Here is a 16,914-nt window from a genome sequence, read left to right on the forward strand (position 1 = left end):
TAAGTATTATACAAAGTCTAAATGATTAAGACATCTAATCTGAATTGGTCAAACATTTGCCTCTGAAGGGTTAAGTATTATACTGGCTTTTAATGGTTCAGACCTCTTACTGATTCAACACTTAATAGTGCAGACCTCTTACTGGTTCAGTACTTAACCATTCAGAAGTTGCCAAACAGCCCCTTAAACGTACAATCTTTTGGTTGCGGAGTACATTACTTATCACAAAGATGTCTCGTTTAAAACATAACTCCTAGATTTTATAGGATAAATACACCATATTTACATTTTGCAGGATTTGAACTCACAATCTTTTGTTTCTGAAGTGTAACATTTATCTAATCATGGCATTTAGTATTAGATCATAGAGTAAACTGTCAAAATAGTTCATGAGTTTTGTTCACTTTTGTCACTTTAGTTCAAAACTTAAACATTTTGAATCCGAGTCCTTGTTGTTTCAATTTTATTGTCATTTTCATCCAAAATCAAAATATGGTCAGATTTTTCAATTATAATCCATTTTTTGTCATTTTCATCCATTTTAATAAAGGGCAAAATAGTGACAAAAGTGAGCAAAAGGTTTAAATTTTAGACTAAAGTGTCAAAAGTGACCAAAGCTCATAGACCATTTTAACAGTTTTTTGAAATGGGTTTTATATATGTTTTTTAATAATTATATACCAACCTAGAAATCAATGTGGTGTAATTTACTTGGCGTGATGTTATGAGATGTGATATTACATGATGTGATGTGATGTTGCGGATTGTAATTACTTGGCGTGATGCTATGGACCGTAATATTACATGGTGTGATGTTATGGAGCGTAATATTATTAGACTTGACGTTATAGACTACAATACTACATGATGTAATATTAGGCTACACGGTATGGTGATGGTTCTTTCTTAGAGGATGATTCGTCACGTAAACGTCACGTAGCATGGGTGTAAGGATGAGGCAAAGAGGATGGAGTAAGGAAATGGGGGGATGATCCTAAAATATATGTTTATGTTGTATGTATATATGTGTGTGTGAGGAGGTTTTGTTCTCTAGTGGACCGGCTTGAACGTCCTGATGGAGCCGGAGAGGATGCCGTAGTAGGGGATGGAGGGGGGAAGAAATGGGCGGAGGATGGGCGCCGCACCGGGACGAAGGGGGACGGACCCCCATACTGTGGAGCCTTACAAGGAAGCAGGGCTGCAAATGAACCAAACGTTCGGCGAACAGTTCGTGAACCGTTTGGCGGGAAGTTCGTTTGTGTACCTTCGTTTACTAAACAAACGAACACGAACAAGAAATTTCGTTCATTTAGTTAAATGAACAAACATGAACAGAGTTCGTGTTCGTTTGTTTATGTTCGTGAACGTTCGATAACGGGTTCGTTTGTGTTCGATACTTCATTAGTTTTTTTAGTTTTTATATTTAATTAAATACTTCAAAATTCCGACAAATTAAATATCTAATAAGTGTCGGTGTATTATATGTTCTGTTCATGAACGATTTTTTATGTACGTTTGTTTCTATTTGTGTTCATGAATATTAGTTTGTGCTCATTTGTGTTCATCAATGTTCGTTGCCTAAAATTAACAAACGAACACGAACAAGTTCATCTCCTTAACAAACGAACACGAACATAAAATCTTGTTCGATAAGTGTTCGTGAATGGTTCGCAAACACATATATTTCTTAACAAACGAACACGAACAAGGTTTTGTTTGTGTTCGTTCGGTTCGTTTGCAGCCCTACAAGGAATTATATGTTTTTCTAGTAGTTGTGGTTAACGTCATGATATTAGGTTGTATAACTTTACATTTTTTTAATCAAATTAGTATATTTTGATAATAAACAAGTGAGATTCCTCTGGCTTCGCGACGGGAATTCAGTCGGTATCAATTTGGTTCGTTATGTTACCGGCACTCGCTATAATAGTTGAAAGGGAAAACATTACATCCATCGAAAACAATAAAAACATATATCGATGTCGGAGCTGATGTTGTTTAGTTGATATCGGTTCTGTTCGTTTGCATTTTATGTTTATTTTATTTCAACATTATGATTTTTAGTTCTAAAAGAGATATTGTGCTGCTATCGTAACATACCGAATCGAAACTGATTGAACAACATTTGTATCAATACCCTATTTATTTTTATTGTTTATGTTTTCGATACACTAATAATGTATCGATAAGAAAACAATATAATAATGAAGACTTAAGTTAATAAGAAGATGGTATAATAATGAAAACCTAGAAAAAAAACAATATCGAACTAAACCAAACAATTCTGATACAGGTGTGCATTCATTTTATAAAAAAAGTATTTTAAAATCTTAATGAAAAACAATATAATATTAAAAAATTAGAAAAACAATATTAAAAATTCATGAACATTAGTTTATGCTCATTTGTGTTCGTCAATGTTCGTTGCCTAAAATTAACAAACGAACATGAACAAGTTCATTTCCTTAACAAACGAACACGAACATAAAATCTTGTTCGATAAGTGTTTGTGAATGGCTCGCAAACACATATATTTCTTAACAAAGAACACGAACAAGGTTTTGTTTGTGTTCGTTCGGTTCGTTTGCAGCCCTACAAGGAATTATATGTTTTTCTAGTAGTTGTGGTTAACGTCATGATATTAGGTTGTATAACTTTACAATTTTTAATCAAATTAGTATATTTTGATAATAAACTAGTGAGATTCCCATGGCTTCACGGTGGGAATTCAGTCGGTATCAATTTGGTTCGTTATGTTACCGGCACTCGCTATAATAGTCGAAAGGGAAAACATTACATCTATCGAAAACAATAAAAACATATATCGATGCCAGAGCTGATGTTGTTTAGTTGATATCGGTTTAGTTCGTTTGCATTTTATGTTTATTTTATTTCAACATTGTGATTTTTAGTTCTATAAGAGATATCGTGCTCCTATCGTAACATACCGAATCGAAACCGATTGAACAACATTTGTATCAATACCCTATTTATTTTTATTGTTTATGTTTTCGATACACTAATAATGTATTGATAAGAAAACAATATAATAATGAAGACTTAAGTTAATAAGAAGACGGTATAATAATGAAAACCTAGAAAAAAATAACAATAACGAACTAAACCAAACAATATTGATACCGGTGTGCATTCATTTTATAAAAAAAAGTATTTTAAAATCTTAATGAAAAACAATATAATATTAAAAAATTAGAAAAACAATATAATATTAAAAAATTAGAAAAACAATATTAAAAAAAATTCAAACCACTGTTCATGGTCACTTTCAAATAATATGTATAATTCTTGGCTTGAATATAAGGCTTGGTAAAAATACGAATAAGTCACATAAAAAGTCATGGGTATACTATTCAGTATTTTAAAAACCGGTTTTCTACTCATATTGGGTTGGGCTCTGAAATGGTCCAATCGTCAGGTTACTAGTTAACCCTATAATTCCAATAAATACAAATTCATCTAAAAAAATAATCCAATCTCAATTAAGGGGCTGTTTGGTAGCCTCTTAATGACCATTCAGATTCTACCTCTTAATGGTTTAAAACCTCTTAGTGAATAAGAGGTAACCTCAAGTCTGAATGGTTAAGAGGTAACCTCTGAATGGTTAATCATCACATGTCACATTCTTCTACCTTCTCATTGGTAAAATTCTTAATGGTTCCATTAAGGGGTAGACTCTTAATGACCATTCAAAGGCTACCAAACAGCCCCTAAGATTTATATAACTGAGTAGGAGTTGGGTAGAAAGCCTTATTTTCCTAGAAAGTCTAGGAAGCAATCAGAACGTGACATGTGGCATTGAAGGATTTTAACTAAAAGGGCAATTGTGTAATTCGACATTTTATTTTAATTTTGGAATTTATATTTCATTAACTAACTATGCACGATTTTATGGTAACTCATTCTCCATGATTTGCGAATTATTACCAGACGTAAATATCAATCAAATTCTCATTCGTTCCTTTCACACTCTTGATCAACTTTATTCGTAAATCATTTTTTACGTGAGAGATAGTTATGGCTTCAAACACAATTCTTGATTGCGGATATGGAAAATACACTTCTTTTTCTGGTTACTATTATCTGGTCTTTATTGATTTTTAATTATGTCTGGAAACCACCAGAATGTTCTTAACATTGTGTTTTAACAGCAAGCAGATTCATACAGTTGTGTTTTAGCATTCAGATTCATACAGTTGTGTTTTAGCATTCAGATTCATACAGTTGTGTTTTAGCATTCAGATTCATACAGTTGTGTTTTAACAGCAAGCAGATTCATACGTTGTGTTTTACCATCCATGCTGGTAATGCTGGAGGATTTCTTGACGCTGTGTTTTAACAGCAAGCAGATTAATACGATGTGTTTTCTTGATGCGTTTCTTTATGAAGAGAGAGAGAGAGAGAGAGAGAGAGAGAGAGAGAGAGAGAGAGAGAGAGAATCGCAAGAAATGTGGGGGTGGATATGGAATGACAATTATTTCCATATTTAAAACAAGCTAAATGACATATCTACCCCTGATTAATTAAATAATCTTATTTTTAATAAACACATATTACCAAAATGCCACCAAGATGATCTCAACCATTAAACACACCTATTGGATGGCCCAGATCGCTTCCTAGACTTTCTAGGAAAAACATGCTTTCCGTAGGATCCACACTCTATATAACTAATCTTGGTTTTATCTAAAAACACCTATTTTCTTGTAAAATACTATACATTTTAAGAGCATTTTTAGAGTAAATTACAAGTTTTGTCCTTTATGTTTGCACCATTTTGCAGGCGGTGTCCTTTGGCACAAAAGTTTGCGAGCGGTGTCCTTAACCTTCCAAAATCTTGCAAGTTATATCCTTTAGCCCTAACTCAGTCAGATTTTTTGGTTAAATATGGTCATGTGCCTTGCACATGAGAGCATTCTTGTCATTTAACCTACCTAGGGCTATTTTGTAAAGAAATATTAATAAAGGACTAGTTGTATAAAAGTGAAAAATAAAATTTAACATAAATTCTTTCTCACTCTCTCTTATCTCTCTCTCTCTCTCTCTCTCTCTCTCTCTCTCTCTCTCTCTCTCTCTCTCTCATCTGAACCCACCATCACCACCACCTAATCTCTCTCAACCCACCACCACCACCTCTCACCACCCACCTATCCACCTCCTCAGATCCTTCATCTCCGGCAACATATATCCGCCGTACGTCACTTCCGTTGGAGCACCTTACGTAGATGCTAAACGCATCAACATTCGCCGGATTATGCCAGTTAGATGAAAACGTAATTAGCTTACCGTCCGGCGACCAGCACGACATCGTATCGATCCATTCTCCGTCGGTTAACTGCCAGATTCCGCCTTCTGATTTAAACTCTCCGTCAACTACGTCTAATATGTAGAGGTTTTTGTGTCCTGGCCATCCAGATCTGAACACTAACCGTTTTCCGTCAGTTGAACATGACGAAAACACATCGTTGCCGGTTTCTTCTCTTGTAAGTATCTTAATCTCAGCTTTTACATCGATTACATCATCTTCAAGTTGTTCTAGATTAAACGGAACCCTAGCGATTTGCATCGCAACTTTAACAGGGTCAAATATCGGCCCGATTGATGTGAATATAACGTTCTTCTCCGTTGGACTCCATGAATTGTAGAATGTTGTTCGTCCTTTTAACAAACTCCACCGCTTTGAACCGTCGGATTTCACGAAATCTAAACCGACTTTTGAATCAAAATCAGGATTGAACGCGATTAAATCTCCGGTAGGTGAAAATGACGGAAATGAACTGTTTAGTCTTAACATTCTAAGCTCGTTAATCGGAGATGAAACTGGGTTTAAATGTGGGACAATCGATTCACATTCATTGTCACTAGATTCAATTTCACCTCTAAACCGGTGATAACCTAGATAACCGTTGTTCGGAGAAACAAACGTTTTATAATGTGGGGTGGGTGTGGGAAATGGATTATAATGTGGGGTGGTGGTGGTGGATTGAGAGAGATTAGGTGGTGGTGATGGTGGGTTCATATGAGAGGGAGAGAGAGTTAGAAAGAATTTATATTAATTTTTATTTTTATTTTTCAGTTTTATACAATTAGTCCTTCATTAATAATTCTTTACAAAATAGCTCTGGGAATGTTAAATGACAAGAATGCCCTCATGTGCAAGGCACATGACCATATTAACTAAAAAATCTAACTGAGTTAGGGCTAAAGGATATAACTTGCAAGATTTTGGAAGGTTAAGGACACCGCCCGTAAACTTTTGCACCAAAGAACACCGCCTGCAAAATGGTGCAAATATAAAGGACAAAACTTGTAATTTACTCGCATTTTTATTACTTATAAACAATATTACATTGGACTATGCAGGTAACAGTTTCAACAACGATAAAATATTAGAATGGAAGGCATTAGGTTAGTTACTAGAAATATGAAAGGCCGGTATTACCCTAATATCATATTTTATTATAATGAAAAAAAATCAAATTTTAAGATAATGCACACTGGTTCAACGATTCAAACCAGTAGAACCAGATTTACCACCTGTACATAAGACATACAATATTCGGGTCGTGTCCGGTATCCGGTTAAACCGGTATAACCGGCTGGTTCATACCGTATTTAAAACATTGATTACTCATATGATTTAAATGAAATTAGTTTTCATACTTAGGTTTATAAATTTAGAGATGATTTATATGAAATTAGTTTTCATACTTAGGTTTATAAATTTAGAGATATAATTTGTGCTTTTGAAACATGCATAGTTCATGGGCATCTATCTATCTATCTTTCGTTCTTGCTTTTCTCCATGTACTTCTCATCTTTTAAGGTTTCTTTAACAATCATGATGATTAACTCATGCGAAAGATACATGGTTATTAAACTTCTCTCAAACATGTGAATATTCAAGCTTCAGGGCACCTATCAAACATATGATTTATTCAAACTTCATGGACCTCTCAAAACATGTGATAAGTGTGTGATCATTTACTCCATGGACCTCTTAAAACATGTGACATACATTCGATTGTTCAAACTTCATCAACATCAAGTTGTTAGTCTGTAATTTCAGTCAAATGGTTTAACTAGACCTGAAATATTGTGGTTAAAGAATTATCTTAAAGCTACAATAACAACAACTAAAAAATGATGCTAGTAATAGAAGTAACTTCTAATACCATAAATAATGTTTGAAATGCCAACAAAGTATGAAAGTTGAATAAGTAATCGACCACGAATGGAAAGAATTCTAGCTTGCCATAAACATAGTCTATTGTTAAAATGATTATACAATTACCGGCTATTTGGTGTGATCATGACCCAAATGACCATCACCACCCTTCACGACAGCGCTAAGTCACCTCACCCTCATTCACTACCCTATATGGTGTGGACCATGACCTCCAATATTATCCACTATTCTCCCCCACTAATCAAAATCCCCAAACTAATTGAAAGAGGGTAATGTTTGCCATGGATTTAACCATGCGAACCACCATGGTTTGCACAGTGGGACGGTGTAGCGATGGTTACATGGTCCTATGTAACAATACATGATCCAAACTACCATCCCCATACCCCATAGCCTAACAAAATCCAAACGTCTTTTGAAAATCGGCTTTAGAAAGTAGAATTCTTTATAATTGCTATTGATATGGTATTTAAAATTTAATTCACGCTAATTGATTTTTTTTTTTCACGAACGAAATTCAATATAAATATTTAGACCAAATGGTCATTTAAAACCTATATCTTTTCATCTCACCCGTACTACAACTCTCTCATCATATTTTTTTATCCCAAAATGGGGCAATCCATCTTTTCCATCCCATAATCAATTTATTATATAATTATAAAAAAATACTTGGCATGAGACGATCAACTATATGAAAATGGGTATGGATTTTGAACGGAATGATTGGTGAATCACCTACCTTCTTTACCTAAAATATGTTGTACCACAACACTCGGGGTGGTGTTGTTATTAGTACCCAAAATCCCAAATGACACCTTATCGGTATTTTTGGTACCGATTCCAAAATCGCTCTCATCCATTTCTTTGGTACTCGAATGACCCCTCATTTGTTTCGTCTTGATGCATAATTCGATGAAAAATAACTAAACTCATATTGAAAGGCTTTCTATATTAAGCTAAGTACGTATTATAGTTCTATGACATTGAAAGGTTTTCTATATTAACCTAAGTACGTATTATAGTTCTATGACATTACATGTATAACATAGGGATGACTTGACTTGAATAAATATCAAATTTATCTACTTATAGAATATAAAAGAAAATATAAACCTAATTCTACATGTTAGATATTGTTGTATTGTCTATTTTCATGTCATTGTCGTAAATTAAAGTTTAATCACATACGCGTATTTGGCAAGAAAATCGAAAATGCCAGAATCTTTTGGATGAATGAGCTTACTTTTTTAATACTATAAATAAATAAATAGTATACTTTTTATAAAGCGATTGTATTTAAATGTTTGAATTCATGTGCTATTAGAAAAATATAATGTAAACAGATTTGCTTTGTAAATGAATGGATGTATCCATTACTATTAGCTACTAATTAATCTACCATAATCACTTAACCCACCATAAGAAAGCGAAAAACAAATATGAAGGGTGGGTTTACATGTGAAAAAGTTAATGTTCTATAAACATGTGAACAACTCATACACATGTCGGATTAATGTCAACTTTCTGAATGAGGTTGAAAATAAATATAAATTTGAAAGAATATGAAGGAAAATTGCATAAGATTTATAGGTTTTAAGAAACTAATTATATATATATATATATATATATATATATATATATATATATATATATATATATATATATATATATATAGGCCGGTTATTGTACAATAGCCCTAATCCTACATATTGTACGCGATTACCCCAGCCGTAGGATCATCCATCATTTAAACGCGGGTCTAATTAATTGATATGATTAAATTAATCAAATTAATATATCCTACACCAAAATCAAAAACCTTACATTCTTCTTCCCCAACCTCCGCTTGATTCTTCAGTTGCAATTTCAAACAACGGTGATGAGAACTGCTGATTAGGGATATATTGAGTATTAGCTGTTACAGTTGAATTCGCATGTTGGATAATAATGCTGATATCCCATATGATATGATAATAGGAATTCCTTTATTATAATGATAATATGACAATATGAATTCATGTTGGAATGCATATGATAATATGAATTCATGATAATATAACAAATTTGCATGATAATGAATTCATGATAATATGACAAATTCGCATGAGAAAGAATTCATGTTGGAATTCACTTGTTTTGAAATTCGCATATTAAACCATTATAAAGAAGCAAGATTTTTGGGCATCATCAGTTGTACATGGTGTTTGGGGAGTGTTTCAAAAAAAAAACTCTTCATCTTCCCTTTTATCCACGACGTGTCCCACTCTCTCTCCCCAACATTGCATTCAGAATTTAGAGAGAGAAAGTCAAGGTTTGAGAGAGCATCTTCTCCCAGATCCACGTTTTCCTGCCTCTACATCTCCCTCCGCTGGCTATGACGGATGTCATCACTCAATGAAAGTGGTGGATGAGATCGATGGTTGCGACGGTACCCATGTTTCAACTGTAGTGCGCTGGAAGCCGTCACCGATTGCTCCAAGGTTTGTCACCACAAACCCTAAAAAATGTGTTTGCTTTGATTCCTTTTTTTTTGTCCAATCTGATGCCTAAATCTCTTAAAGAAATGTATAATGGGGAAATTGCCGGTGACGAAAGATGACGCACACTCTATTTGTTTTTATATTTCCTATATCACCTAATTTGACTTAGGTTTTCATTGTGTTTGATTTGATATAGATTAAAGATCTGTACGTCGTCTTTGCTGTCTTCACTCCCATATTTCAGGCATTAGACTTATACGAATCACTTTGATTGAATGGTTGTTGTTATTATTTGGCGTTGAGACTAGATTATGTTAGTATTGCTATTTGAAAGCTCAATTTACGAATTTAGATGTCTGATTAGTTGGATTTTTTATGCTTATATTGTTGACTGAATCTGAAAGTTCTTCTAATTCCATGGATTAGATGTGTTGAAAACTTTAGTAACTACATGTTGGCTGCTATATGTTTATGGATTTAATAATCGGATAAACAATTTCAATAAGCAATTCAATGACTGGCGACTGCTCACCTAAAGTTGTTTATTTGTCTTAAATCTTAATAGATAAATAATGACAATTTATTAATTACTTTCATTAAAACTACAGTTTGTATATGGATGTCAAAGTTAGATTCATGCTTTTGGAGCAAACTTTTTGAACATTTATAGTCAGCAAACTACTTATGATTTGAAGTACAAAAGCCTAACAACTTTTTGAACATTAATAGTTAGTAAACAATTTATATATTCGTATTCAATTAATTACCCTAACATTAATGTTTTCGCTTCATTCTGTTGACTGCTTCATATCGATTTGTTGAACAAATACTTTGCACTCAAATAGACGTGAATCGCTGTTAAAGTTGATGAAAGTATGATTGACGCGTACATAGTGGATCTGATTCTTTTTTTGGGCTGCGTGATTTATAAGTTTTTGTTGTTGAATCTATCGGTTTCGTTTGTTTTACTCAATAAGCGTTATAATTTGTATGTGTTTAGTGTTTCTGCAGAGTTTGAGATTGGGAGCTTGGTGTTGAACGTGTAGAAGGCATACCTGCATATGAGATTCAACCACTAGCTTTGAGATTGGGAGGTTAGTGTTTCTGCGTATAGCAATGTTGAGATCCAAGCGACAGCTTCTTTGCTCACCCTTGCTGATGCACCTGAAGTTTTACACATTTCTGTCAAACTTGGCATAGAAGGCATTGGGGATGTTTTAAAAAGGCCAATTTCGGATGAATGCAAGGGGTTCTAAATTCTTAAATGTTGGTTTTCCAGCTCTCAGAAGTTGACCAGGATAACCCTTCAGTCAAAAGACTTGCTTGCTTTTATGTAAAAAGAGCATAATGTATTAGTTGAAAAATTTCTGAGACTTTTTAAGTCTATTAGGTAGATCAGTTGAAAATTTTCTAAAAGACTTTTTAAGTCTATTAGGTAGATAGAAGTGTAGCTACAAAGCAAGGTGTTTGCTTTGTTTGTGATGACGGGTCAAGAAGCATATTCCGTAAGCATATTCCGTTTACAAGTATGCACCATCTTTATGTTTATGCATTGTTAGCTTCTCTTATTTAGATAAAAATATAATTTTAGAAGGTTACATGGGACAGGATCAGTCGGAGAAACGGTTAGAATCTACATAGAATAATTTGAACCTGACTTCTCAAAACAAGTGACACTGAAACCTTTGATAGGTTTGTTTACAAAATGGTTACTGATTATGTTTGATTGTCTTGATTTCGTTGGTTCACTGATGTACATTGTTATGCTATCAGATCTCGCACTAATGTCTCAAAGCTAAAGGAGATCACTGGAATGGAAAAACCTACAGTAATTATCTAAAGATTCTGTTTTCCACATAACAGACTACTCAAAAGTGGCATTGTAGCAAGTGTTCTTCCACTTTGCCTTAAATTGTAAGCCCCCGGCCGCAACGCGGTGGGCGTTCCACCTAGTTATTATTAAATTCGCATGTGACTAACTTTGGAATTCATGTTGGAATATGTTGGAATTCAGTTGTTTTGGAATTCGCATATATTATCATTAAATTCGCATGTGACTAATTTTGGAGTTATATTTTCTTTTGGATTTCGCATGACTTGTTGGAATTCATTAGTTTGGATTTCGCATGATATTATCAAATTCGCATGTCATTTTGGAATTTATTTTTTTTTTGTATTTTTCATGTTATTTTAAATGTGCATATTTCGCATGTTACATATTGGGAATTCGCATGTTACGTTAAACCTAATCGCACGTTATTTTTTTAATGTGTATGTTATATGTTATGAAATCGCATGTGTATATTATTATTTAATGTGCATAACGTCTAATCGCATGTTATTATTTTAATATGCATGTTATTGTTCATGAAATCGCATGTGCTTAGGTTTCTTCAAACGTAACGCTCTGATCTGATATGAATCAATCAAACAATCAATAAAACCCTAAAAATCGAACTGATACGAATCATAATTACAGAGATAGCTGTGTAACGAACTCATGATCTGCTTGCTTGTTGAAGGAATTGTCTAATTTGTCCTCTGATGATTGAACGGAATGTCTAATATATTCTTATCTAAGAAAAATGACTTAGGGACACGTGTAGGGCTGTGGGCATCGCGTACGCAATGTACGATAAGGGCATTTGTACAGTACACTTTACCTATATATATATATATATATATATATATATATATATATATATATATATATATATATAACCAGCAATAAGACCCGCGCGCGTTGCGGCACGAGTACATCGCAAACATCAAATGGATTAGTTCAAATGTTATGTGATGCGTTAACCATATGAAAACACGCGTTTCGACGTATCTGATTGAACTCAATGTAACGCAGTGCATATATTACAATTATATGAAGCAAGAAAGTGTTGCTTATTTATAGTTTGGAAATGATGTTTATAAAACCCTACCAAATGCACAACAAAAGAAGCATATAGTATATCTAAAGAGCCACAAAATGCTCTCAAAGCACAAAGTACAAACATCAATGCACTAGCAAGTTACAAATTAATAGTATATAATATAATATTACAATAATAAACCAATAACAAATTATAATTATAATAATAAATAACTATAAAATAAGCGAAAGGTACTATTCACACACTTGCATTTTGTGTACATTAGTATAGTATTCGTAACTTAGTTTTGAGTTAAATTTATGTCAAGATGTAAATAAAAGAATATAAAACGTTGTTGTCCACGCGTCTCTTCATAAACACACACATAAATACCTAGAGAGAAAAAGCCATCGCCATTACCGATATATGCCTGGTCATCACGGTTCCAATACAATCGAAGAAGACGATGATCGTGATGGCGGTTTCGGATGGGGTTAGATCCGACAACATATACCGCTTCGTTGCGGTTGGACCACCTCTTCGATCACCCATCTTCGACCTCTTGGGTCAGTAACCCTCTTCCTCCTCCTCCTCCTCCAAATTAACTTCCAGAAAAAGAATATACTCGATCTAATACTCGTCGAATATTTTACCGGGTAATAGGTATACCCGTTACTCCATTAGTTTGTTAAATATTATTTGTTGGGATTTTCAAATGCGTTTCTAATTGAACTTTTATATAATTTTGTTTAACCGAGGAAATTATAAATAAAAAATTGTTGGATCACATGGACCCCACCAAAAAAACAGATGATAGAAGCCAAAATAATCTGCAATCATCTGATCCATAATAACAATGCTTGGAAGACATACTCCTCCTAATGGCAAAGGCATCAACATCTTCTACAACTAAAGTTCTGCCAAAGCTAAAGTCTGTTGAAGAACAAAGTCTGCCGATTCACAAAGTCTGCCAAAGTAAACCACTGATGAAGACTAAAGCCAGCTGATAGCAAAGGTCTGATCACCCTATGTTTGAAGAAGACAAAGTCTGATGAGGAAAGGTCTGTTGAGGCTCAACAGAGGATAAGGCTCATCAGATGTTGAATCAACAGATGCTATATATCAGAGTTTTCAATGTAACAATGTTTTAGTTATAGTAGATGTTAGAGGTTGTTAGAAGTTGTTAGATATCATTGTCTAGGTGACGACAACATTAGTTTCCTCAGCGGTTTGATTGTACTATAAATAGAACAGTGCATGTACTGTTCTATCATCACTTCTCCTTGACATTTGTACGAGCAAATCAGAGTGATCTTAGGCTCAGGGGGAGTTTGTAATTCATGCATACGTGAACTATTGTATTTTACAATCTTTCTATCAAAGCATCACGATGAAAGCAATTCTTCCATTATTTGTTATTTAAAGTTTATTATCATTCCGCTACATTATTTCCATTATTGTTATCATCTTTCATTGTTCATCTTAAACATTCACAAACAATTCAAACTCAGATCCTGACAATTGGTATCAGAGCATTGGTCAATCAAATTCGATTTAACAATCAATTTGATATAAAAGATCAGCTCATTTCACTGATATCGTTTGTTCGTATGAATTGAAAAACAGAGTAAAAGTTTATTCACGTTCAAAGTAGTTTAAACAAAATCTTTGTAAAATAATCAAAATATCTTAAAACACACAAGATCCGCATAACACTGGTACCTTATATAAACCACTGACGCTTGTCAAATCAGAGTATAATATTTGGCAACGTCGGATGGGTCATGTACTTGCACAGCAAAACACCAGTTGCTGGAAATCGGTTATCTTCGGACCACATGTTTCGATGGTGCCGAGTGCAGAAGATCCCAAGGTCCAAGTACCTAAGAAACCTGAAAATTACTCTGAGCAGGATTTTCAGAAAATTGAGTTAGATGCCAAATCATTTAGCAACATTGTTATAGAGGTTTTGAATCAACAATATGAAATGTTTTGTTATGTCAAAGGAGAGTCATTAACCCAACAGTTTGATGGGTTTATTGTCTGATTAGTGAGTTAAAACTAGTAAACGTTGAGTATGCTAATTCAACTCTGAAGAGTAGATTTCTTAGATCACTACCAGAAAAATTGGATACTATAGCCTTCGTAACCAGAAATTCTGTTGGTTTTAAGGAAACGAGTTTGACTCAGCTTCATGGTAGGCTCCTCACTTATGAGAGAGAGCTTAACTAGAAAAAGAAGCTACAAGAGACAGGAAAAGTGGCTGATGACTATGCTTTTGGTAGCACAACACTTTTTGGTCAGGAAGAAACTTCTGGTGGTAGTAAGGATCAGAGTTATGATCATTATATTGATATAACTGCTGGTGGAGCATTCAACTCTGATTCTTACTCACCCAACTATACTTTTACAGCTAATGGGGAAAACCAAATTTCTGACAACTTGTCATTTGAATTAAATGACCTTCAACATTTTGACCCCACAGATCTAAAAGAAATGGACATTTTACATCAACTTGCCTTGTTAAGTGTCAGAACAAACAAGTTTTACAAGAGAACTAGTAGGAAGTTTCTAGGGCTGCATGAGAATTTAAAAGTTGGGTTGGATAAATGATAAAGTGTTATAAGTGTAATAGGCTTGGTCACTTTGCTAGAGAATGTAGGAGCCAAACCAGTGGTCCTATAATTACACACCCAAGTCCAAGACCTCAAAACAGCGAAAACACTATCCATTATTCCCAATATACCCTTGCACCTCACATGCAAAGCACTGCTCACTTTGCACACCCTGTAAACATTGTTCCTGTCCAGTATGTCCAAACCACTGTTCCTCAAATTCAATATGTTCAAGCCCAGCACCTCAGGTCCAAGTGCAACCTGCACCACAACCTGCAGAACCATCTGCTCAGACAGAGACCAGTCAACAGAGCTTCTTTACACAAGACTTTGTTGATTGGAGTAGTTTACCTGATGACCTAACTCATGAAAACTTTGCTCTTGTTGCTAATCTTGTAACTTCACATATACCTAGTCACCTGCTTTGAAATATCTCTCTGTTCTTTTCTTTTTGAACGGCAAGGAACGACGTGCCAACTACCGTGCCACCGGACGCTGTGGCCAAGGTCGACTACTCGACCGCCGCCAGCCCCTTGGCTCTCCCAGATGCGCGGAAACCCGATCTCCACCCGCCCGAAGACACGACAGTGAAATAATCGGTAAAACCTCACCTCCCATCCAATACGAACCGACGCCACCCATATTCGCCCTTCACCTGGATGGCTGGATGCCGCAGAAAATAATGGAGAGAGTGAGAGTCGAACCTGGGTCACAAGAAATACCAAGTCTTTCCCTAACCACTCCACCACTACCTCATTGGCCTATGTTCTTTTAGTATCGGCCAACTGTTTCATTTGATTCTTAGCCTTAGCTTAGTTGTCTTTTAACCGAGCTAGTTTAACTTCCGTGAGTTGGAACCATTCTTCAATAGAAGCAAATTTTGAGTCATTAACCCCATAATGAATCTATGTATTTTTTTGTTCAGTGGTAGACAAAATTATTTAGTTTAGCAAATTTTTTTATACATTCATGACCCTAGAGAACTATACTTTAATGGTGTGAAGTGCATTTTGTGCTACCTTCGTAAAACTCTAGATTGTGATTTACATCTATGTATCTCAACTACATCCCGTCTCATGCCGGCCTCACCGCATATACATTGACATGAATACGTGGAGGATGTTCGGACAATCGACCTTAGACTTTTGTATGTTGTGACGTATTCTTCAAGATGAAAAAAAAAATAATAAAAAAAACATGTTTATTTTAAAGACATTTATAAGGATACGTGTAGATAAAGTGATATATGACATCTGTTGGCGTATATTGTGGCTGTAGAGATAAATTTTGTTTGACTTAGACAATCAGTGTAAATGTGTATGTGATTTTTTGTTGTAAATACTAATTAATCATACAATCAGTGTAAATGTGTATGTGATTTTTTTGTTGTAAATACTAAATAATACTCAAAATGTTGACAGGGTGCTTTTATGGGTGACTTTGGACTTCCAGTTGATATTTTTTTTAATGTTTCCGCCTTTCCGGGATGTTTAAAAATTTTCATCCTTGTTAACAAAAGGAGGTACTATCTCTATCTTTGATTCACTGAAATTACCAAACAGTGATAAAATGTTAAGATTGTAAGAAACATAGGCTTGCCTAACTAGTTGAGACAGTTGATAAGGCAGTTAAAACCAACTTTGCAAGAACCCACTTGACAATACAATTTTAAAGTATAATTCATGATACTTGTAGAACATTGTTGCATGTATAAAAAAAATTAATTGGTTCACGATCTTGGTTTA

General features: G+C 34.4%; 1 protein-coding gene across 1 annotated transcript; it reads right to left on the bottom strand.

Moving 5' to 3' along the window:
• Positions 1–5,113: 5,113 nt before the first annotated feature.
• On the bottom strand, positions 5,114–6,037 carry LOC110892692. The gene has a single exon (XM_022139843.1). It carries the CDS (start codon positions 6,035–6,037, stop codon positions 5,114–5,116), a length of 924 nt encoding a protein of 307 aa, XP_021995535.1.
• Positions 6,038–16,914: the final 10,877 nt, after the last annotated feature.

The sequence above is a fragment of the Helianthus annuus genome, chromosome 12 (assembly GCF_002127325.2).
Source record: "Helianthus annuus cultivar XRQ/B chromosome 12, HanXRQr2.0-SUNRISE, whole genome shotgun sequence".
Classification (NCBI taxonomy): Eukaryota; Viridiplantae; Streptophyta; class Magnoliopsida; order Asterales; family Asteraceae; genus Helianthus; species Helianthus annuus.